This window comes from Rhinolophus hipposideros (genome assembly GCF_964194185.1).
Source record: "Rhinolophus hipposideros genome assembly, chromosome: 9".
In the NCBI taxonomy this organism is placed as follows: Eukaryota; Metazoa; Chordata; class Mammalia; order Chiroptera; family Rhinolophidae; genus Rhinolophus; species Rhinolophus hipposideros.
Window position 1 is genome coordinate 67,874,306 of NC_138055.1, and position 25,729 is coordinate 67,900,034.

The 25,729-nt window shown below is 42.6% G+C and overlaps 1 protein-coding gene across 1 annotated transcript in view; it reads left to right on the plus strand.

Moving 5' to 3' along the window:
• Positions 1–25,729, plus strand: part of TPH2 (tryptophan hydroxylase 2) — a 96,824-nt gene that overhangs the window by 24,370 nt on the left and 46,725 nt on the right. The window contains exons 6-7 of the mRNA XM_081059308.1: positions 13,108–13,304; positions 17,564–17,699. Coding sequence (XP_080915434.1) covers positions 13,108–13,304; positions 17,564–17,699 — 333 coding nt within the window. The remainder of the gene's footprint in view (positions 1–13,107; positions 13,305–17,563; positions 17,700–25,729) is intronic.

A 25,729-nucleotide genomic window follows, 5' to 3' on the forward strand; every position in this document is an offset into this window, starting at 1 on the left:
TTCTGGTAAGGCTGTGTCTCCATTGTTTCTTTGCCTTTTTGTTGTTGTCTATTATTTCTGTGTGGTGGTATTCTATGATGTTTCCCTCTGTTTCTTCTTTTATTACAGTATATATTTCAGTTCTGGATTTTTTTGAGTGGTTACCCTTAAGATTATGTAAAAGTAAGTTTGATATTTAGAGTATTCCATTTTCTTCAGCACGCTTACTTTCTCCATTCCCATATTCCGGTTCAGGCCTTTACGCTCCCCCTTTTTATGTTTCGGTTGCCACAAATTGTCCCTGTTGATGGTGGTTTAATAGCCTCCTTTAGTATTTCTTGTAGTGCAGGTCGTGTATTAGAAAATTCCCTCAGCTTCTGTATGTCTGGAAAGGTCTTTATTCCTCCTTCATATCTAAAGGATATCTTCGCTGGATATATTATTCTTGGCTCATGATTTCTCTCTTTCAATAGTTTGAATATTTGGTTCCACTCCCTCCTGGCTTGTAGAGTTTCTGCTGAAAAATCGGATGATAATCTAATGGGCTTTCCTTTGTAGGTTACCGTCTTCTTTTCCCTGGCTGCCTTGAGGATTCTTTCTTTGGAGTTAATTTTAGACAGCTTGAATACAATGTGTCTTGGAGAAGGCCTGTTGGGATTGAGGTAATTAGGTGTTCTATTTGCTTCTTGGATTCGAGGATCCAATTCTGTCCACAAATTTGGGAAGTTCTCATTGACAATTTCTTTGAGTATATTCTCTGTTCCCTTCTCTCTTTCTTCTCCTTCTGGTATGCCCATTATTCTTATATTGCTCTTTCTGATGGAGTCAGAAAGTTCTTGTAGAGTTCTTTCGTTTCTTTTAAGTCTCAAGTCTCTTTCTTCTTCCATCTGTGTAATTTCCAGGTTTCTATCTTCGATGTCACTGATTCTTTCTTCCATCTGGTCAACTCTACTACCTAAGCTGGTTATTTCATTCTTAATTTCTTCTATTGAGTTCTTAATCTCCAGAAATTCCATTTGGTTCTTTTTTAAAATTTCAATCTCTTTCGTAAAATGCTCATGTTGTTCTTTGATTGCGTTTCTGAGTTCATTAAATTGCCTTTCTGTGTTTTCTTGCATCTCTTTGAGGTTTTTCAGAACTGCAATCTTGAATTCTCTATCATTTAAGTCACATATTTCCATATCTCTAAGTTCCTTTTCTGGAGACTTTTCACTTTCTTTTTGAGCTGTCTTGTTGCTTTGGTTATTCATGGCAATTACTGATTTATTATTTCTCTTCCTAGACATCTACAGGAGTGGTTTATTCAACAGGTTGATAGGAAGAGGTCTCTCTGACACAGTAGTGCTATATTTTCTCTGCACTTTTCCAGCTTCTCACACGATGGGGGGATTCCCTGGGAGACGGGCCTCTCCTCTGTTAACAGTTCACCTGGGTCATAGGGCGTCACCTCCCTGTGGGGGTGCGGAGAGCTTTTGAAGTTCCAAAGCTCTTTCTGCACCCGATTCAGAGCCCGTATGTTTCAGCAGTTCTGTTTACTCCTGCAGGGATCCGCCCAGATAGGTGGGGCCAGGGGCGGGGTGAGTTGTGAGAGGTGGCCCAGAGCAATGGCGGCGACCACCACCACAGTCGGTCCTGCTTCCACAGCTCCCTCCCCTTTGCCGTAACTAGTTGGGCTGCGAATCTGTTTCTGCAGTCCACAGTTCTCAGAACAGCAAAGATCCTGTCCTTGTGATCTGACACTGCTAGTTTATCGCTTCTAGCACCGGGCAGGTGGGGGTGGGGCGAGCTCTGGGAGGGTAGGGAGGGGCGGCTAGTCTCAGTGCCTAAGGCTTCCGTTCTCCGCTCGGCAGTGAGGGCTTAATCACAGTTTTCAGCCTTCTTCCCTCAGTCTTTTCTCCGAGGTCTGCCGTGAACGTTGGGTTCAGCTGTGCTATATGCTGCCCCCTCAGCCCTGTGGGCCGTAAGCGGAGCCCTAGCAGTCCGAGTCCTTCCCTCTCCCGCAGCTGCGGTAGTTCCGGGATGCAGCGAGCTCGGAGCACTGAGCTAGGTCTGTGTCCTGCGCCCGCGGGGCTCCGTCCAGCACTTCTCCCTTCCCTCCTCCCCCGCTCGCGCGATTCACCCACCTGGAGGTGAATTCAGTAGTGGACCTCTTCGTCTTGCCTGTCTGCTGTGCAGGGAGTGTTTTGTGGAGTTATTGTTGTCCAATTAGTTGTAAATTCCAGGAGAGCTTTACAGAGGCTCACCTCACGCCGCCATTTTGATCCGGATTCCACCACAATTTTTTTCTTGTCACCAGTACTGTGCATATTGGGGTTTCCCTACTCCCAGGTAGCTGTGACGATTTAGCTTTTGTTTGAGCTGGAGGATTACCAATGCTGAGGTTTTCCTAGGAGGCATTTGCAATTATTGCAATGTGCAGAAAAATAACTGGGGTGGCTCCACCTCTCCACCTTTCCAAATATTTCCATTGACCTTAGCATTTCTCATTTCATGCGAGAAGAGGCATGATTTATGGATCCTGCTTGGTTTCAGAATGTAGCTTAAAGGAATACATTACTAACAGGAGTCGTAAGTGCTGTATTACTTGTTTTTAGATAGGCGAATCTTAATTGGAAACAAAACAAATAGAAGGTGGAAGAAGAATGAAAGGGAAAAGTTCTGCTTTCTTAACAGGGAAACAAAACTTAACTGGGGGGGTTGGAAGTTTTTATCCTTAATGACATTTTCCTCATCAGTTTCATTGGCAGATCGTCACCTTGAGGAATTGTGGGCTCTATTGTGATATGGGACCAAGCTTTAATTTTTTATCTTCTCTGCCTTTTTGAGAAGTTACCTTAGAAGGCCAATATGTTTTCTTCCCGACTGAGCTAATTTTATCCTATTTCATTATCCTCCATTGATTTGCTTTCCCAGGTTTTGAATGAAACTGAGATATATGTGGCTGTTTGGGTACTTTGTGACTCCTGCGTAAACACCAGTTGTTGATGTTTTAATTTCTCTGAAATGGAGCGGTAAATTGAAAAGTAGAACAAAAGCAAATATCTGTAATACTGGGGTCATTTCCCAGATGACTAGAATAGCTTCTGAGGAAGGTCGCATTAGGGGTTTCTAAGAGTGCCTTTCTTACAGAATCTAAATAACTTTCTCTTCCTAAGAGGCCACACCCTTTCTTTCTGTTTTAAAACATCTGCACAGCAACTTCCATTTGACAAAGGTGGTATACACAAGTTGAAAACAAGAACACCAGAATTAAAGGACTTGGGTTTTTAAAAAGTTGTTCTGTTCTATATTGAATTCTCAGCATACATGAAACTCACAGTTCTCATGAGTATTTAAAAGACATCGAGCTTTATGGAAGCATCATTTTCATGCCAAATGTTTCTTCCTACCTGACATTTTCAGCTCAATGCCTGAAAGGAAGGGAGCCTGGGAGTTGCAAAGAAAAACAAAAGGGAAAATTGATTTGGAAAATGTTTCTCCTTCTTATTTTTTGGGGCTTGGTGGGTTTTTTAGATGTGTATGAATGCCTCAGTAGGATGTTGTCTGATGATAGCATGGCTCCCACAGTTATGGAAAACATCAACACAGTATGGCCCGATATTACTAACAAGGCCAGAAGTTGCACCAAATACTAACGTGTTTCCCAGGGAATGAGGTATGAGTAGTTTTACATTTTTACTTTAAGATGATTTCCATGAACATGAAGGATTAAAATTACTTCCACAAATCCTGTCCAAGAGATGAATGGATTTATACAGAATAGTGCTGTTTTGTCATCTTCAGACCTACTTCTGGCCCTGCAGGGAAGTGATGAAATTTTATTCATTTGTATACACCTGGAGAAAGGAAAGCGATTAGTTTGAGTACCTATTCAGGTATTAGGCAGTGGCACAGGTGCTTTACAGATGACATGTCATTTGATCTTCTCAGTGTTGTATGGTTGTCTTATTTCCTTCAGTTTCAAATGAGGGAAATTAGTTTCAAATGAGGGAAAGAGGCCAAACTCAGTGCAGGATACATACTAGGTACTCAGTACCTTGCAGTGAAGTGCACTGGTTAAGAGTGGGATCTCTAGAGCTAGCCTTCTTAAATCAGTCCTAGCTATGCTACTTACTAGCTGATTGATCTTGGACAGGTTACTAGGTCTCTAACCCTCAGTTTCCTTAGCCATAAAATGGGGACACTAGCAGTCATTTAATCACCCTATAAAGTGAGCATCATATGACATAATCCATGTCACGTACTATTATATATTGTTGTTACACTTAAATGGATGAATGAAGGAATGGATGCTATTATTAGGGCCGTGAACTGTAGGGTAACTGCATTTCCTCCTCCACTGCTGAAAGAGGTGGGGCCCAGTATTTACCAACATTCGGTCCCTGTTGGTCAAAATACAAGATGTATGGGATGGAAAGTGCAGCTCTCGGAGACTAATCTGGGTCTCTTCCTCCCCGTGGCCTGAGATTGTTGACTGCTATTGAATTTTAGCTCCTTTTTGGATTGCTTTCTTTGATTTCCACTTCTTTGTGTATGTTGAGCATGCACATATCGATGGATGTTAGACCCATTGTTGCTGTTGATATTTAATTTCATGGTAGTTTTGGCAGAAGAAAATCACTTCTCTGGAATGTGAAGATGGCTTTCTGCAAGGTGAGAAAATGGTGGGAAGCTCTATCCTGAGGCACAGGACAAATACAAACAAACAATGTGCAGGAGTTAAATCTCCTGTCTCCCTGGGTACAGTAGTGTATTTTCCTTATGTCTCTAATAAAGGCAGCACTGAGATTAACAATAGGAACAAAACAAACTCACGCTTTTGCTTGCTACCATCTGAAAGTTCCTTAGGGCCCATAGACTTATTTACAAAAATTCATGTGCACAAAACTCATTTGCAAAATCAAATAAAATATGTGATTACAAATGCTCTTTACCCAACTGGCCTAGGGGCCTAGCTGAAAATGAATTTGTGCCTTGACGTTTATTCTGTGGGGTAGCTTAGCAGATCCAGGTCACCCCATCGGCTCAGCAAGTGAACCCTCATCTTGAACCCTCACTTGATGTCAGACCACTTGAATGATTTGAAATCTTGGTATAACTCATGTGGTGGTTACGTCATCGTGGTGGTCTGTGAGTTTCCTTTTTGAAAAATAGCATTCAACCATCGTGCCCTATGGCTTTGAAAATATCTTTGAAAGTTCATTGATGAAGATGTCCAGCCAAGGAAACAGGATTGTGTTTACTTAAGTTTGGCTTTCATGTCCCTTTGGATGTATAGATGCTGCTTTCTTTCCTGGTAATAATTTTGGCTACAAGTGTTATAGGGGATAATGCCAAGGAGTTATCCTGAGTTGAGAAAATTTAAAAAAAGAGACCTTTACATGTAAAGTAAGTAGTACATAGGGGTAATTGAAGCGACCAGAAAACTTGTTAAAATCTCAAAGTGTTTAGAGTTGCTTTTTCCATAGCAATTAAAATATATTGAGGCAGGGAGGAGATAAGACAATACGTACCTGTCAGATTTTCTGATTCACAACTATAATTTTTCTCACCCTCTAAATTTGTGGTTTGTTTTAGCCTGATTACTTATTCAACAAATATTATTTACTGAATACCTATATATTCCAGGCTCCGCTCTGGGTGGCAGAGATATAAAAATGAGCAAAGCAAACAAAAATCCCTGCCTTTGAGAAGTGTACATTGTAAAGGGGGGGATAGATTAGCAGAGTAATGTTTTTGGAAATTTTACTTCTTGTTTTTTTCTCCTGGATATTACTGCGAGTATTTTATCATACAGTTATTGTCTTTTACTGTCTGAATTCTGAAGTGTAATTTTATCAAATGTGGGAGACTTACAATTTCCCCAGGGACTCATGGAAATAAGTAGAAAAAACGGCATTTGATTTCTGGTGTAACTATAATGGAATCCATCCACTCCACTTAGAATTTTTCTTTTTCCTGGTTTGTGGCACATGTTTTCCAGTCTTAGGGACATAAGCCATCTTCCTGTTGAACACTCACTGACTATGTAGCTCTACTCAGGAGATGCCTGGCTGCAGGTGGTACTATTTCATGAAGGTACCAACCAGCGTAGTACTAGGTGACATTACGGTGAGTCGTAAGTGCTGATCGAAATTTCTGCGCACTGTGGTGTCACCTCAGTTATAAGAAGTGTAACAAATGCTTGGTAACAACTAATAGTAAATTTTGTGAATGATGAATGTTTTTTTCTAAAAAATTACATTAGATCAAAATCAAGACCATTCTATAATAATAGTAGAATAATGTCAATCTCACTCTTCTATGTTCTTACGTACTTTCTTGATGGGAAGGAGAGAGGATGAATTATAGATAGCTCCCTGGGAACAATGCAGAATTCAGGGTATGCTCATAGAGGAGTGTAGCACATACATGTCATAAGTTAAAAAAGAACCAAGATAGAGACCTCCAGCCTTCATGTTTGTCATAATCTTTCTCCAAAGGCCCTATCCAAACCCTTAGAGGAGCTGCTAATTGCTATTGTGTTGCAAGGTTGATGGAATTTTACATTCACTTCTTCTCATTTCCCTTCTGCCACTCCCAGGTGGAAGTGTCAATAAAGTGAGAACCATCTCAGGTGGGGAAAGAGAGAAAAGATGAGGCAGCGAAGAATGGGACCGTCTATTCCAGGCAGATAAATAGCTCTTGAATAAGTGAGGCATCTCTTGCCCTGAGGAACATGTAATGAAATAAAACAGAAAATGAGCTCATGTCTAACTATTTCTATCAGACTCACCAGTCCCCTTAACCAATTCTCTGTTAACCTTCTGCTCTGCTTAGTCCTTGCCACTGAGGAAATCCAGCTTTCAAAGCACACAATCTACATTGTACTTCAGCCGGTCTTGCCGTTTTGATGTAAATACTATCAGCTGCAGTCTGTCACATCTTCCTCCACTAAAGAAGTGAATTGCTGCCAGACACTAGAGTTCCTCTAAAGGTAACACAAGCAGAGAAACTGCATCTCACATGTAGGAATTCTGGCCGCAAGGACTCCAGGAGGCAGCCAAGATGTACCACCATGATCAAATATTTTCCAATTCCCCAAATTGAAAAGAATATATATAAGAAAATACCTTGCTGTTGCACCTGCTGGAGGAAAGATCAAATAGTTAAATAAAACGAAAGCATTATTGCTTATTCCTCTGGCTATAGAGAGAACCCCCACCATTTCAGCCTCAGTGGGGTACATGTCCCTGGATTTCAGTGTCAAAAATGTGTTTGTTAAACAACTTTGCTCTAACAAGCTCAGGACTTACATAGAATAACTGTATCTGTACCTACCCCCAGTTAGGTTTGTCTACGCACTTTCTACTCTTTCCTCTCTGCAGGGACGAGGCAGGTGTTTTAGAATCATCCCCCTGCCTCTGAGAAGAATGGAATTTAAACGTACACGCAGAGAGATGCCTCCTACAGCCTTCAGTATTTTCAAAAAAAGTTCTTAGTCATCCCTGTGTAACATAGGGTACCAGGAGATTTTTCCATTGTCAAGCCTAAATCCCCACAGTGACCATTTCTGTCGTTTTCCTGGTATGTCTCCACTGAACACTGATTTCCTATCGTGTTTATAAAGTCTTAGCATTCTTTGGCAAGAGGGCAGAAACTGCAGTGAATGGAAACTACTGAAAGTGACATCTGTTTTCCTCCAGTGAATTAGGAATCTGTGAATAATAATTTTGGTTGTTGAGAATTCCGGATCACAACTAATTCCATATAAATGGAGGAGTTCCCTAGAGATCTCGTGATGTTTACATGAAATTAGTTTATTGAGGAGTCTCATCTTGTTGGGGTTTATACCTATGTAAAATGGTTTTGTTTTTCCCACTCACTCTTTTCAACTGTCTTGTGTTGGGTCCTCTGTTCCTGCTGGGAGCTAGTTCCTTAGCAACGTCTAATTTCCTGTCATTTTCAATTATTAGTATAGTCTCATTTGTATTCGTATAGTCTCATTATAGTATTTAAGGTATAGTCCAGTTCATTTAAAAAAAGATGAATCTCAAACTTGATTCAAAGTGTATCCTCTGTCCCCCTCAGTTATTTGTAGTGTGTGTGCACTTGTGGGTATGCACGCTCTAGTAATGAGACATTTTTTCTTCCCTCTTCTAGAACCTAGTTCCTCTGGAGTTGGGGCTGAGAGGAGGGAGGGAGGAGGCTGAGGGCTTTTTACTGGACTGTTAGACAGTCAAAGGTGGCCAGGCCTCAAGCCAGAGAGATTCTTTCCGATGGGTGGTCTCTGTTGAAATGGTTTCTGCATAGTGTTCTGTGTATTTTTCTTGGAGTAGGAGCATTGCCTTCACCCCCACCCCTGCAGAGATGCACCCTGCCTCCCTTTGGTTTTATTAGCTGTCATACCACCAACCCCTTGTCCAGGATGGGCACGCCATGGTTTGGGTCCCCCTCACCAGGTGTTATAGGTGCCACTGGAACATTCTTCTGCCTCCTGAGAACTGAGCAGAACTGGAGAGGTGAATCTTCCCCATCTTCCTCCCAGGCAGATCGTGTGGAGTCCCATGAAATTCTCTACATTTCACTGGGCATCAGGCTCCACATTCACATGAACCTCAAATTTCAAAGGACACATGGCAAGGGTCCCCTCTTCTTCATCACAGCATGTCCTACTCCTAGGCTTCCAGATCCTCTTCCAGGACTGTCTCTCTCTCAATCTTCCTCTCTGCTGACAGGACCAGGGAGCGTCTGTGTGTCTGCTGCTCAGCAAGTGTCCAGTTGGGAAACAAGATGCCAGATCCCACTTCTCGTGGGCATCTGCAGTCCTTATAAATAAGTCTCATGGCACAGCCTGCCCTCTTCACTTAGGGATGGTGAAAGAACCTGCCCTTTCCGCGAACCCGGGCCTCCACACAATACTGTGCACCTCTTGTTTCCTGTTAGACTGGCGGGTGGGGTCTGGCTGGGCAGGGTGACACGAGAGGGCTTTGCTGGTGGTAGGGCCATTTCTCCTGCCTCTTTTTTTAAAAAAATTTATTGGGGTGACAATGTTTAGTGAAATTACATAGATTTCAGGTGTAAAATTCTGTAATACATCATCTATAAATCCCACTGTGTGTTCACCACCCAGAGTCAGTTCTCCTTCCATCACCATATATTTGATCCCCCTTATTCTCATCTCCCTCCCCCCACCTCCTTACCCTCTGGTATCCACTAAACTATTGTCTGTGTCTATGAGTTTTTGTTTCTCATTTGTTTGTCTTGTTCTTTTGTTGTTTTTGGTTTATATACCACATATCAGTGAAATCATAGGGTTCTCTGCTTTTTCTGTCGGACTTATTTCGCTTAGCGTTTTACTCTCAAGATCCATCCATGTTGTCACAAATGTTCTTATATCATCTTTTCTTACCGCTGAATAGTATTCCATTGTGTATATATACCACACTTCTTTATCCATTCATCTATCGAAGGACATTTTGGTTGTTTCCATGTCTTGGCCACCGTAAACAAAGCTGCAATGAACATTGGAGTACACGTGTCTTTATGTATAAATGTTTTCAGATTTTTTTGGTGGATACCCAGGAGAGGGATTGCTGGGTCATATGGTAATTCTATTCGTAATTTCTTGAGGAACCTCCACACTGCCTTCCATAGCGGCTGCACCAGTCTGCATTCCCACCAACAGTGTGTGAGGGTTCCTTTCTCTCCACAGCCTCTCCAACACTTGTTACTATTTGTCTTGTGGATGATAGCCATTCTGACTGCGGTGAGGTGATACCTCATTGTGGTTTTTATTTCTGCTGCCTCTTAACGTGACCTGCAGGGAGATGGCTGGCTTCAACTGCTGGTGGATTTTTCTAGAGTGTGGAGTACTTAAATGAGAAGAGAGCTGTAGGATGCTGAAATATGACACCTGTAATGTACATGTTATAACATGTAGTCATAGAGAGACGCCTAACGATATGTGGATGTGTACCCTGAGCCCTAAGACAGAGCAGCACACCCCTCTGCCACCCTCCTCATATCTATTTCACAAGAAACCCACCAACCCATAACAACTACAAAGGAGTACAGTGCATTCTGATTTTTCCCATGACTATGGTTTTTATTTTTCCAAATGCCAAATTTCAAATTTTTTAACAAAAGACATGGCTGCCCCTGCATTCCTGTTCCCCAAGCACATGTTTATTCTGTTGAGGAACCCAGAACCATCCCAGTCTTACTGAGAAGGGTAAATGAGTAAATTAATATGAAAAAGTATGTGACCTGCAAATGCTTGGTAGCATCATGTGTACATCCAATTGTATATGAGATCTTCTTTGTATGAATGACTACACAGGCCTAAAAACCTTATTTTAGTTTGGTATGTGAAATAGGTTAGTGTCTGGAATACGTTTTTTATTTCGTTGGTATATACTAATCAACTAAGACTACAGCCAGTTTTGAGCCTGGCACCATCATTTTAGGCAAATGGCTTAATCTCTCTGAGCCTCAATTTCCTCATCTGTAAAATGGGGATAATAATAGTGTCTACCTCATGGAGTTGTGCAAATCAAATGGGTTAAATCGTATAAAAACAACCTTAGAAAAGTGTTTACCACCATAGTAAGTTCTCCAAGATGAGCTATTATTATATACCTGTATTAACAACAAAAAAATGGGAAGTTTCTTATTTTTTCTGTATTTGAATATTTAAAATAGAAATTAAATGGATAGAACTAGCCTTGACTTTGTGATGAAGCTGATTTTTAAACATTTATGTTAAAGAGTTACGGGGGTGGGGGGATGGGGATGGAGATGGCGGTGTGTGGCTGGGTTAGAGTGGTGTGAGAAATCCCTTGATGTGATCGGAGGCAGACTTACCAGTGATTGAGCAAGGTAAGAATCCTGTACTGCCCCGGCCATTAACTCAAAGAGCAGGCCAGTTAGACAAGTGGAAACAAATGAGAATATACACTACCACCCATATTATAAAGATTGTGACACTGGGCATTCATGACTAAGAACCAGATCTGAGTATCGCTTTCTTTCCACCCTGACTCACACTTGTTTTCCTTCTGCTGCTTCCTGTTGACTACATTCAGCTCCCTTTTGAAATGCTGCATGTTTGCAGATTGATATTGAAGGGAAAAGTTTGACTTAACGATTCTTTTCAAATGGCTGCTCAATATTTCACTTATTGTTTCAGCCTCATCGCTTTTCTACCTTCCGACTGGGCACAGCCCTTATTAGCTTTATTGGCTTACCTGACTCATATTGATTGCGTTGAATTTTCTGGAACTGGAGGTGGACCGTTTATATATTTATTTTTTTTATGTCCTTTCTATTTTTGTCTTTCCATTTCAAGCTTTCATTCTAAATTCATCACAGATGCTAAGTGTTCACAGCCTTGATCTTCTGAGCAACTATATGTCAGGTTGTAGTTTTTTTGTTATCAACAGCCAAATTTAAACAATGCTAACCTTGTTCTAATTTGGTTTGTATAAGCCCTCGTCTTGGTACTGAGAGAAAGCAAATGTTAATTTCTGGTTCTTTCTTGCATGTATGTTATTCCCCCATCCCTCGTGGACTGCAGTTGATTAAAACATAATAATTTGGGGCAATGGGAACCACATTTGGATCTGAACTTTAAAAAGAAAGCATTTTGGCACCACCACTGAGGTACATAGAGGGTTGGAGGCGGGAAATCTGTTTGCTATCCTACTCTTGCTCTCATCCCCCTTCCTGGTTTTACTACCTCAGGGAGTGCTCTGGAATGGCCTCGGCTTGTAGAAAGTGCACTGCTCTTGCAGCAACCCTGAGTGACAGTTAGTCTCTGTACTTGGGCTCCCGTGGTGGCTGCAACTACAGGCTGGGTTACTTAGATTGCCAGGGCAAAATTCCTAGTTGTATGTGTATGCATTTGGACTTCCATATGTTGTGTGTGGAGACTTTCTGACGAGTGAGCAGGGTAGGCAAAGGGGAGTGCTGCATGTGGCTGTTGAGCGTGTCATGAGATGTCTTCTCAAACCCGACTTTCACTTTCCAAATAGGTATTTTATTCCGAGGCTAAATTCAGATTCTGGGTCCTTAAGCAATAGTTTGCAAAAGCACATGTCTTTGTTCCCTCTGTCCACTGTCCCGCGTACCTCAGGAGTTGTGCTCCCTGCTCGTGTCTGCTGCCCGCTTTCAGAACAGTGTTTCTTTTCTCACCTTTCTTACTGTGGGGGAACTTGCAGATCGTACCTGGCCAACAAGGCTCAGCTTACGTGTGTCTCCTCCAGGAAGCTCTCCCTGATCGCTCCAGTCAGCATTGTTGAGGGCCACCTCTCAATAGTCTAAACCAGGTGTCAGCACAATACTGCTCATGGACCAAACACGGCCCACTGTCTGGTTTTGTAAAGAAAGTTTTATTAGAACATAGGCTATGTTCATTTGTTTCTATATTGTCTATGGCTGCCTCCAAGATACAATGTCAGAACTGAACAGTAGTCACAGAGACTATATGGCCCACAAGCCTGCAATATTTACTTCCTGGCCCTTTACAGAAAGGGTTTGCTGACCCCTCTCCTAAACGGAGAGGGTTTAATGTGTGCACCTCTCAGCCTGATTGTAATAAATGCTCCTATTCTGCAGTTTGCAAAGCTCTCAGTTTTGCATGTAGTGTAGTCTTTTAGTATTTCCCATTTTGTTCACTGAACAAAGAGTCTCCAAATTACAGATTGGGGCGAATGTCTCACAAGGGACAAAGAGAACCCACAGATGATTTTATTTTCATGAGGAAATATCTGTTTATTACTGTTATCAGGTGATTGCAGATAAGGCTCTCAGAACATAGATTTTTACCTGAACTGGTTCTTTCCAACCCAGAACTCTTACTTGTTACTGATCTCAGTGTAAGAATATAAATCTTATGAAATTTCCATAAGGATGTGTGACGATGTAACTTAATCAAATCATTTATAGGGAAGTCCAAACACAGACACACAACTTTAGAAAGTTATTGCTTAACTTTAAATAATACTTAATGGGATTTTTTTAGACACTCAGTTGTCCCGCTTGATAAGAATCTGACTTGTAATACACATGAAGGTGAGAGTATACTTAACTCAGCGACCCAGAGCTAGATTCTGAGCTCGACACTCTTTTGTCTTCTCTCCTGCCTAGTGGTCAGCCCATCCCCAGAGTGGAGTACACGGAGGAAGAAACTAAAACTTGGGGTGTTGTGTTCCGGGAGCTCTCCAAACTCTATCCCACTCATGCTTGCCGGGAGTATTTGAAAAACTTCCCTCTGCTGACTAAATACTGTGGCTACAGGGAAGACAACGTGCCGCAACTTGAAGACGTCTCCATGTTTCTGAAAGGTAAGGCTTCACACAGGCTGTCTTCCTGGCCAACGTCCTCGTGTGCCTTCCAAGGACACATGTGGCCGCAGTGGCCCTTGTTCCAAAAAGGAAAAACTCCTTTTGATTTAAAAAGAAGAGCATTGAACCGATAATTATCTGGGGCCCCCTTCGGGAGGCAGGGACTTTGGGCAAGGGATGGAGAAGTGTTCACACCTCACCACAAACTTCGCGACTTACAACAACACAAATGTATTTGTTTACTGTTCCGGAGATCAGAAGTCTACAATCAAGGAGTTGGCAGGGCTCTGTTTCTTCTGAAGGATCGTGTTTCCTCGTCTTTTTCAGTTTCTAGAGATCTACCTGTGCTCCTTGGCTCATGGCCCCTTCCTTACATCATTCCTTACATCATTCTTGCTTCCGTCATCATAGCTCCTTCTCTGAGTCTGACCCTCCTGCTTTCCTCTTATAAGGATCCTTGTGATTATATCAGCCCCACCTGAATAATCCAGGAGTATCTCCCCATCTCCAGATCCTTAACTTAATCACATCTGTAAAGTCCATTTTCCCACATAAGGGAACCTATTCACAGGTTTGGGGGGTTAGGATATGGACATCTTTTGAGGGCCATTTATTCAACTAAGGATTAGAAGCATTGCCACTTCTAGCATTGTGACCCACTGTGAACTTGTCCTTTACTTCCCATTCTAATGCCATCACCCAAATCGAGGTCCCCATCATTTTATAACCTTGACATCTGTATCTTTCCCCCCTTTCCTCTCCTCTCCACTGCTTCCAGATAAAGGTCTATCCGTAACGCATTCCTTCCTTTCTGGCATCTCTGCTCAGAAGCTATCAGCGGCTCTCCTTTGTTTTTATTGGGGTTAGCAAACTTCCTTTTTCTGTAAAAGACCAGATAGTAAATATTTTAGACTTTGTTGGCCGAGAGGCAAAATTGAGACTGTTATGTAGGCACTTATATAACCATTTAAGTGACTACTACAAAATGTAAGAGCTATTCTTAGCTCATGGGGCGTATAAAGATTCGTGACAAGTTTGATCGTAGTTTGCTGATTTCTGATTCGTACTATCAAGTTCTGAATTGCTCGGCTTCAACTCAAGGCCCTGACCCAGCTTTCCACATTTGTCTCGTGCTAGGACTACACTGCACAATCCCCCTGTTCTTGCTGTGGGCTCTTCATACTTTTGCTTAGACGCTGCCCCATGTTAGAAAAGGCATGTCTTCTCTACATATTCAATTTCTACCCATTCTTCAAGACTCAGAGCAAGTCCTGCTTTCTCTATGAATCCTGATTATAACATCCATCATGATCTCTCCCACTCTGCTTTCATTCTAGATCAAGTGTGTATCAGGAGAGAGACAGGCGTGGTCTGATAACTGTTACACTGAGAACCACACCTAGCATGATCAGAGGGCCCCGTGGGTAAACATCATCCATGATATTTGTTTCTGAGGGGAAGGGGTGGAGAACCACTGATCAGTGTCACTTCATCTGCCCCTATTTACACAATGCCTTATGCTGTTGCTTAACTAGATTATATTTTCCCTAATGGCCCTGTCTTTGACATGTCCCTCTTCTTTTCCCACAGAGTTATGTGTATATTATATATTTACCATGGGCTTGGTTGCTCATATATGGCGGTTGCTTTCTATTTCATTGTTTCTCAAACTCCAGTAATTAGAATATCATCTCATAATGTTTGCCATATCTGTCTCCAAACTTAACACTTTTATGAGAGGTGGTATGGTATAGCATGGATTCTGGATGCCCTGGGATTAAGTCCCCACTCTGCGAGTTCATAGCTGTGTGACTTTAGATGAGTTACCTTAACCTCCCTCTGCCTCAGTTTCTTCCCCACAAATGAAGATAACAATTTTATCTACCTTACAATGGGTTGGGAGGGTAAACTAATCAATATACTTTATAGCCCCAATGTTATTGCTTGGCACACATTAAGTATAGCAGAGTCTTGATTGTTATTATTATTATTAATTATTATTATTATTGTTTTTCACAACGCTTGGTGAACTGGAATGTATCATTCATTGGCATATAGCAAGCACAATGTCAGTATATGTGTTTTTATTTCTTTTAATTCAATCACTTTAAAAATACCTAATTTATTTAAAAAGGAAACTTATAAAGCAATGGTATCCACAAATTGAGAGTTCTTGATGTGATAAATGCATATTTTAAAAACTTTATATAAAAATAAAATATATAACTATTAAAATAAAGACTATTCCTCTGTGTACCACTGCTCATGTCCCACATGTGGGATACACTGGTTTAATTGACATAAAATAGAAAAAGAAGTACACGCACTTATCTTTTTGATATTCGGTGGGGAACAATCCAAAGTGAAAGCTTTGGAATGAACATAATACTGTTAGAATTATGGGTCTGAGGAGGCGGAGAACAGGGTTATTTCCTTGTAGACACCAGAAACTCCAGAGGGACTTGTTTTATAAGCTTAATTGTTTTTTGTCTTTAAAAATCATTTATGACCATTCTGAGGTGTTATCCTAATGAGCTGAGGTTTTCAGGATGAGCCTCTATAATGCTGATATGTGAAAGAAGACTACTCCTCCGGTCGTAAATTCCTGGGCCTTCCTGGGAAGGAAGCAGGAGGAAGCCCTTAAACTGAGAACATGGATGGTCCACAGCCTAACTGAGTTAGTAGTGTAGAACGATTTTATAGATTTTGTGATACGCTGCTTATTTTGTTCCCTCTTACCATAAACCAATGAATCATATAGAGCTTTACTGTACCGCTTCAAATTTCAGTAACCAATGTGATTGCTTTCATAATATCACAGAAAACAACAACATAGAATGAAGGAATTAGGTGGTTGTCATAAGGGAGACGCTGCTCACTGCGCCATTTGTCGTGCGGGGTATCAGGCGGGGTCTCTGCTCCCGCTCCCCACATAAGAATGCAGGACATGGTAAGGCCAAAAAGGAACACCCACGGAGCCATAGATAGGAGAGTCACACCACTATGGTTTCACTGGAGGCTGGGTTCACACAACATGTGACCTGCTGTCCGCTTTGCTGCCAACTGACCGACTCTCCTCCACTCTCCTACCCAGCGCAGCCGCGGCAGTTATGTCAGCGGCCAACGGCTCTAGGGTTACAGCTGACGGCCAACAAGCCACAGCTGATGGCCATCTATTACCCAAGCCAGCACCCTTCCACGTGAGGGCGAGAGCCTGGAAACTGCTCTCTGGGGCTCTGTCCCCACAGTGGTATTGACAGTAGAAAGCTGTAGTGTGAACTGATTCCACAATGCTAGTGAAGGGAGTGACTTAGCTGTGTGTTACCCGACCACACACACGAAGAATGCATCCCTACCTAGGTGTGTGTTTTAGAAAGATACTAGGTAATGGCGTGGTAAGCATTGCTTTCGATTGTAATCTCCTGTGTATTTGAGCTTTCTGATTTTAATTTGGCTTCTGAATTTAAATCCTTAAGTATTTTTTTTCATCTTTCTTTCCATTTTAATGAATGTGTTGTCCCCCTGGAAACTGTCAACAGTGTATTTTAGTAAGTAGAAGGCATGACGCCATAGCTGTTAACAGTACAGTTGACCCTTGAACAATGCAGGGGCTCCCTGCGCAGTGAAAATCCGCATATAACTTGACTCTGCAGTTGGCCCTTCCCATCCCCAGATTCAACCAACGGCAGATAGAGCACAGTATTTTCCATTCAGGTTGGGAAAACGTCGTTGGGAATGTGAACATACTTGTTTTCATCCTCAGTTGGTCGAATCTGCAGATGTGGAACCTGTGGATAGGAAGGGCAGACTGTACTTATGGAAACAAATCCACATACAAGTGGACCTGGGCACTTCAAACCTACATTATCAAGGGTCAACTGTATATGTCATTTAATTGTCAAGAGTTTTAGGACCTTGATTACTTTGTTTCTAGAATATCCTTATAAATAATACCGTGTTTCCCCCAAAATAAGGCCTACCTGAAAATAAGCCCCAGTTAAAATTGTCAGCCAGACGGGTGCATTTAGTACGTTATGACGATGTTCCAGAAGATGACGTGACTGTATTTGAATAAATGTAGATTGTTGTGCATGAAAAAAATAAGACACCCCCTGAACATACGCCCTAATGTGTCTTTTGGAGCAAAAATTAATATAAGACCCAGTCTTATTTTCGGGGAAACATGGTAGGAAGCCCTGTGTGGGCCCTCAAGTCCTGTCAGGGTAATATTTAGTTGGCTCTTTCTGTTGCCTCCTTAGAACGATCTGGCTTCACGGTGAGGCCGGTGGCTGGATACCTGAGTCCGCGAGACTTTCTGGCAGGACTGGCCTACAGAGTGTTCCACTGTACTCAATACATCCGGCATGGCTCGGACCCTCTCTACACCCCGGAACCGTGAGTACCCACCCTGGAAGCCGTGGCTGGATGGAGACTACCTCACTGTGGAGTGGTCACTGCTCAGTTTATTTGAAAGTGACGGAGGCCCTCTTTTCCTCCTGAGTAATTGCATCCTTCTAGCTGGTGAGATGCTCAGCACTCACCTGGAGAAAGAAGGGCTTATTGCAAGATCAGACTGCTGGGCTGGGTATGTGGGGGCCTCTGACAGTCTCGCTTGCCTCTCTAAATTTATGCCAGCACTGAACCTTCCGCTTTGGTCAGGCTGTTGATGACATTGCTCCTTAAGCCATGTGTAATTTTCATAAAGCCATGATCCGTATAGACCGTTAGGATAATGTTGCGTTGAAGATGGAATTCTCCTAATAAAGATAATTCCCACCGGCCAGATGCTGCTCTCATTAACTCATTTAATCCCCACGGTAACCCTGGGGGAAAGGTACCATTAGGATCTCTGTTTTTACTGATGAGGCGATGAAGGCACAGCGGGGCAGAGTAACCATTGACACACAGCCAAGACACACGTGCCTCTCCCGTGCGGAGGCTCTTCTCATGTGAAGGAGGTTACACATGCAGTACCAATCCCTGCTTCTTCCGTCCTTTCATCACCCCCAAACTCAGAACTCTGTGCTCTGCTCTCCCTGACGTCTTAGTTTCTTGAACGTTCCTGCACCCCTACCCACCACCTCTGGATGTATATGGGGTTTGTGATTCTTCTTGGGCTCTGTCAACTTTCCTTCAGAAATTCCAGCTTTGGGACTTCTTCCCTTTCTCTCTTGGACAATGGGTGGTCTAAGAGTGCAGAGAGAAGCCAAGTGGTGATGCTGAATGCTCGCTCAGGGTGGGCTCGGAGCAGAGGGTAAGTTGGAAACCCGCACATGTTAATGATTTGGCCTCATGGCACCTGGCATTGCACAGTCTCTTGGGGTGAAATGCCCCGGGCTTTTTTCCTGAACTTCCTGAATTTTCCACTGCCTTCAAGTGGATGCAATTTCCATCTCCTCTGGGAAACACTTGCCACCCTGTGCTTACTCTGTCCTTCCCCAGAAAATCTGTCATTTACTCTCCTTATTATCCATCTCTTATATGTATGTAACTATATATATGTTTTAACATTTTAATCTTCCCTGAAATCATAAACTACTTGAGAGTAGTGCTCTGAAATATAATTCTTTGTGTGCTTTGAGAAAACAAAACAAAACAAAACACCAAACACATATTGGGAGACTTGTGTGTTCCTGGATTGTTCAGGAACAAGACAAAGTCTCTGCCCCGCTGGAATAATGAAGTGGGGGTTTGGGGGAGACAATAGCCAGCATATAAACAGATAGATAAGTAATATGGTATCAAGCACAAGTGTTATTATGTGCTAAAAGTGCTATGAAGACAAATAAAGCAGGGGGAGGAAACGACAAGTGATGGGTACTCCTTTTTGGAATTGAGTCATTAGGGCAACCTCTTGGGAGGTGCCATTTGAGCAGAGTTCAGAATGTGATTATATCTGGGAGGAACATTCCAGGTGGAGAGAACAGAGCAGAAGCTCCCTGAAGCTGGGAGCAATCTCTAGGTCTTTACCCCTTTGGACTCCATTCAAATAAGTGCCTAGCTCCCATCTAATTTGTCACCCACTTGTAACATTGTGATTTATAATAAGAAACACATATTTGGTCTTTGTCCCCATTTCCGGAAGGAAGCTTCTAAAACCTTTGAAATGTCCTTGGTGACAGAGGAAATGTAGTCTTTTGTTATATCAATGAGGTGACTTTTGGAAAGCCTCCAGGTCATTTAAGAGTGTAAGCTGGCTGTCAGGGGAACCAACCCTGTGATTGGAGGGATGGAACTTTCAGTCTCACCCTATTGGCCTCTGGGGAAGGAAGAGGGGTTGGGAGTTCAATCAATTGCCAATGGCCAATTATTCAATCCATCAGGCCTATGTAATGAAGCTTCCATAAAAACCCAAAAGGACAGGGTTCAGAGAGCTTCTGGGAAGCTATCTGCCCCATCCCACATACCTTGCCCTATGTATCTCTTCCAACTGGATGTTAATCTGTGTCCCTTTCATATCCTTTTATAATAAATCAGTAATCCAGTAAGTAAAACGTTTCTCTGAATTCTGTGAGCTGCTGTAGCAAATTAATCAAACCTGAGGAGGGGGTCCTGGAAACTTCTGGTTGATAGCCAGTCAATCTGAAGCTCAGGTAGCAACCTGGACTTATGACTGGTGTCTGAAACCCAAGGCAGGAGTTTTTGTAACCTTGAAACTATAGTAGGCTGGTCGGAAGCACAGATGACAAACCTGGACTTGTAACTGGGGTTTTATGTGGGTGGGGGAGCGCAGTCTTATAGCACTGAGCCCTTAACCTGTGGAATCTGGTGCTATCTCTGGGTAGAATTGAGTTAAATTGTAGGACGCCTAGGTGGTGTCACAGAGAATTTCTCCTTGTTGGTGGGAAAACTACCCCCACCCACACACTGAAATTGGGTCCAGGAACCCAAAAGACTGCAGTTCTTTAGGCCACTAGGGTTATTAGGTTGCTTATGATGCTGTTTTACTTGAATAATCTTGTGATTAATGGGCTGCCATTGTCTTCACTGGGGAGCAGAGAGCGCTTGGAGATTCAAGTAGTTAAATGGGCAGAGATTGGAGCTGAGCCTATGAAGCCCCATCCCCCCTCCCAGGTGGGCATGGGGCTCACTGACCAGTTGGGTCCCTGCAGAATCACTGCATTGGTTTTTAAGCTCCTGTCAGCTTCCCTGAAAGTGTTTTTAGGGTAAACAAAGGTTACTTATAGGGCTCAAGACATTTGGAAAAGAAATGCTTCTTAGAGTGGAGTGAGGGCTCAAAGGAAAGTTGTCAGAGTTAGAAAGGAAAGGCAATCTCTAAATCTAGCCCAGAGGGTTTACAAATGGCCCTGTTTACAAATAGCAAGCACTTTGTTAGTTCCCTTTGAATAACTGGCCCTCCTGAGACCTGTGATAGCATGCCAATAGGTATGCAGAGAGAGAGGGCAAAGAAATGAGATTTTAGCCACAGTAGTCTATAAAATTTGGGGAAAATGTGTTACATTTTTACCAATGTACTTTCAGCCAATTCATTCAGCAAACATTTATGTGCAATGCTAGCAGGGAGGTGCAGTGGATTCAAAGATGAATAAAATATAGCAGCTGTTCTTTTTTTTTTTTTAAAGCAGCTCACATTCTGGCAGGGGAGATAGAAACATAAATAATTATGAAAGAATGTGGTTAGGGCTACCCTGTGGCTGTATACAAAGTTTCAGAGGAGCACAGAGGAGGAAGCAATCCTGAAAGGCTTTTCAGAGAAGGTATAATCTGAGTGGAGGGGGTTTCAAACGGTGTGTGTGTGTGTGTGTGTGTGTGTGTGTGTAGGAATTTCTTTTTAGGACAAGGCAGGGTGTGGAGGGAAGGGAAACAAGGCTTGTTACACCCAAATGGCCAATGCATTGGTTACATATTAGGTGATGAAATGTTTCTGTAAGTCCTCAGTGTAAATGGCTCTTTGCCAGGCTAGGTCCTTTGGGCTTAATTCTGTAGTCAGTAAAGAGCTATCCAAGCTTCTTAGGCATGATCGGATCATCTTGTTTAAGAAAGATGATGGGGGCTGAAATAGCTGGAAAACCAGACAGGAAACTCGCATTCCAGTGAAGGTATATCGTTTATAAGGTGTCGAATTAGGAAAACTCAGTGAGACATGACAAGAGGGAGCTTTTGGGAAAAACAATGAGATGGAGTTAACACTATTTGGTGACTCTGATGACTGTGAGAGGGGCGGGTCCCTAAGGTAACGCTAAGGTGCTTTGATTGGGAAGCTGAATGTGTATGTAGTTATTTTTAATTATGATTGAAAAGATTGGTGGAGTATCTGGCTTGGAGGGAGGAGGGAGAGAAGAGGACGATTTGGGTTGGGGGCATGTTGTCTTTGAGGTGCCAATGGGTGGGACCTCCAGATGGAGAAGCCCTTGTATTTGGACAGAAGGATGGAAAAATCAGAAGTGAATTTAAAGTTCCCACTATAGATTTCAGTGTTTTCTTCTTCTTTGTGTCCTATGATGACTCAGACAAGAGGAGGCTAATTCAGAGGATGGAAACTTGGGATCCACTAACTTGGGGCTGTTTTTACAGGCTCTTTTTCTTATTGGTGGGTTTTATACCATTCTTTGAAAAAAATCATTCCTATTCTTTTATGACAGGTAATACATGTACATGATTCAGTATTCAAAGCTATGGAAGGGGATACTGTGAACACGGACTTCCTTTCCCTCTTCGGCTCCCTCCACACCCACTTTGTTTTCCCCAGAGGCGACCCCTGCTACCAGTTACCACTGAATCCTTCTCGAAACACGCTATGCCGACAACGTTTTCAGTAAAGGTCCTTTTAATCCTTGTGTGTTGAAAGCCCCAAGGCCTTTCTTAGCCACATAGTTTAAATCTGTGGGACACTATCCTGGAGTGCTGCTTCCTGCCCGAGCCCTTTCACAGGCATTGTCTTTGCAACGGAATCCCACTTCCTCAATTGAAAACCAAGAGGGCAGATTCTCCAGTTTGTGAAGTTGAACTTGGCTACTGTGTTTGTACTCTGCTTCCAAATAACTGCCTTCAATCGCTGAGCTGTTGCAGTAGAGGCAGCACTAATGAGACCAGTGTGATCCCTGAGGATAGATGCAGGTAGAAATGAGAGTGAAAGCAGCAAAAAGACGTAATCTGAAAAAAACAATTATATTTTCCTTTTCAGGCTGGGTAGAACGTATTTTGATATCACAGCTTTCAACACACATTGGGTTTTAAACACATGTTTGGCTTGCTTTTTGCATTTTGCATTTTAAAGATTCTGGGTTCTGTAAACCCGGCCACATAATGGGACTTGGATTTAAAAAGCGATGGCAGATTGGACTGGTTCCCTGGGGAAAGTTTTCTGGCCTGGAGGACGCTAGAGAAAGTCTTGGAGAATCGGTGACTCCTGGTTTCCTGGGTGGGACGAGTTGCTGTTCCACGTGCTTTTACCTGGGTTGAAAGGTGCTGATGTTGCCAGAAGGAAGGAGATATTCTTGCTGTTTCTCCCTTTGAATAGCGCCGGAGGCAGTGCATAGCTGCATGCTTTGATCAGCTGTGATTGCCAGCAACCTTGTCACTAATTGAGTATTGAAGTTTGCAAACGATTTTCTTTAAAAAAAAATCGGTTGGGTTAAATTCAAGGTTATCCCAATAATAGCATCCGTCTCACTCAGTGGCATGGAAGGGAAAGATGCAGAGTTCCAAGTTTCGTGGGTGTGTGAGTATCACTCAGCCTGTGGCTAGTGGCAGAACACAAATTTGAGATGCCCCATAATCTCCTGGTCTTTCCTTTGCCTCTCTGGGCCGTCCATCGTGGGCTGTGCCACATTGCACCTACTGGCCACCTCATCGTGTTTTAGGACAGGATTTCTCCACCTTGGCTCTATTGATATTTTGGGAGCTGTCCTGTGAATTGGAGAATGTTTAGCAGCATTGCTGACCTCTACCCACTAGATGTCAAGAGCACCCTTCCACTCCTGTCAGATGTGCAACCAAAGATGTCTCCGATATTGCCAAATGTCCTTATGTGTGTGGGGGAGGCACAGCATTGCTCTGGGTGAGAAGCACTGTTCTAGAAGAAAAATTTGACTGGCCTTGTTAATACTACTGCTCCATCTGCCAATTATTATGTTCCTGTCTCTTAGAAGCAATCTGTAGACTCTGTTTCCTTTCTAAAACACAAATCTGAGAATCACATTCCCTTGTTTAGCTTCTCTTGGTTCCCTGTTACATATAGGGAAGAAGTTTGATCTCATCAAACCATACCTGCTTCTCTTTCTGCCCCCTCTACAACCTTATGCTCCCGCCACACTGGACCTCTCACCATCCCCACGAACCTGCTGGTTCGTGACTCCATCTTTTTGCACAGGTGTTTCATTCTGCTTGGAATGAGTCCAGTAAAATCCTTTACTTCTCTAGAATTAATGCTCAGTCACAGCGTTATCTGTGAAGACTTTTCTAGGCATAGTTAGCTGTTCCTATAACACTTTGCCTTACTTCTAGGTTAGTACTTACGATACTGCGTGGTAATTATTTGTTCATGTGTCAGTTCTCCTTCAGAAGCCTGTAATTAATGCTAGACCAGTTGGGAAGGCAGTGCAGGAAGAAGATCCAGACTGAGGTTGGAGTGGGTCCCCAAACCTGTCGTATAAAGTGAAAACCGAGTCCAAAGTGGGCTGAAGCCCTGAGCAGCACCGCCACAACTGTCCCGTGGTGGTGGTGGGAGGGTGTTGTCCATGTCCAAACTGAGAGGGTACTCTTCCCTTATGGAGGAGAGTGGATCAGAGAGATAGGAACACATCTGAATTTGTCTCTAGAAGCTTCTTGCCGGAGCGTGTGGTGATTCAGTTTAGGAAAGTCTTGGGCATCCGGGAAAGAGAGGTGAGTTGGAGGGAGGGATCTTTCCCTCAGTCTCTGGTCGGGTTTGGCCTGGTCCGGTCTCTGACATCAAGCTTCTGATTTTCAGAGGGTGCTTTAGATTTCCGATGTGGTGTTTATCCCACTCCTCCTAGCTCTGCTTTAGTTCGTTTGGCTTGTCTTCCTGTGGCGCTTCCTTCTTGGGGTCTGTGGTCTCCCATCTTCGTGGTTCCTACAGACTTGTGTTTTGTACAAGGTGGGTGTGGAATACTTGCTTCTTGAGTATGCATGCCCACAGGGGCTTGGGTGTACTATTTACCATCACATCTGTCGTCCTGATGGCTGGTGGTATCTTAGAAATGCAGACCTCTGTAATAAGAAACACACTTTAATGGAACTATATTCTTCTGGGGTCAACTTTCATGTGTTCCTTCAGAAGCTGTAGGGACTTGACTGAGATCTCAGAAATAAAGGAGGTAGGGGAAGACACCCTATTTTCTAAGGCATTACTCCTAGTTACATAGGATCATTCAGTCTTGTTCTCTTCAGTGTAGGCCAAATCCACCCTGTTCTAGATTTCTGGTTGGAGACCACAGGTGGCAGATGTCTCATGATTCGGCTACCCTTTGGAACATAAAATATTGCCCAGGGCACAAGCCCCCGATGCCTTTTCCATTGCTCAGGGAGAAACAACAAGGAATTTAAAATAGAAAGCCATATTCTTTGACATCAATTCTCTGAGGGAGAGCCAGTGCAATCTCTGTCTTTCCAGAAGAGCTATTGCCAAAGTCATTGTGCAATTTTGCATCAGAAATCCCTTTTTAAAAATGCTTTAATGAAAACATTTAAAAATATTCATTCCGTTTTATTTTTCAGGTGTTGTGCTTAACATACTAGTAACAAAAATATCCTTGGCACAGCAGAGTATAAGCTATTCCATTGAGGAGTTCTATACTGAGGCCTGCATCGGGATGAGTGATTATCAGCCCACACTAATGTGGATGCGTTCTCTTCTGCTTGTACCTGCGGTGTCACTTTTCAAATCAAAGAGCAAACTTTCAATCATTAGGAAATAATTCATGACACCAGTGACTAATATTGCAACATTTATTGCCATAATACAACGAACCGCTTTTGCATTAAGGAAAATCTTTCTTGCCGCAGTTGAGTGTTTTAGGGGCAATTAATGTTAGTTTTAAATATAACTGTTTTAAAGTTTAAAAAAGGTTTGGCAGTCAGGTGAGTGTTCTTATAATGGCCACCATGTTTCAATTTTACAAGAAAAGTAAAAGTGAATTATTTCTGGCATATTTTTCCTCTCTTTTCTAAGTAAAGTAAATGAATTTTATGTTGAGCCCTTGCTTATTAGAATAGAGCCCTCTCTAAAACTGGCAGAAGATGTCATTTATTTCCTTTCCTTGTGGCTCAGACATTAGTCCTCACTTGTTAAGTGATAATATCAGCAGGTAAATACGCAGGCTTTCAAATTTATAAGAAAAGTTGGGTCCTCTTCTCTTAAACCCACAGATGCCTTTCACTAGGTCTGCAGTGAGGGGAAAAATAGGATCTTTCTTTTTCCAGCTTCCCTCCTTGCTGCCATCTGA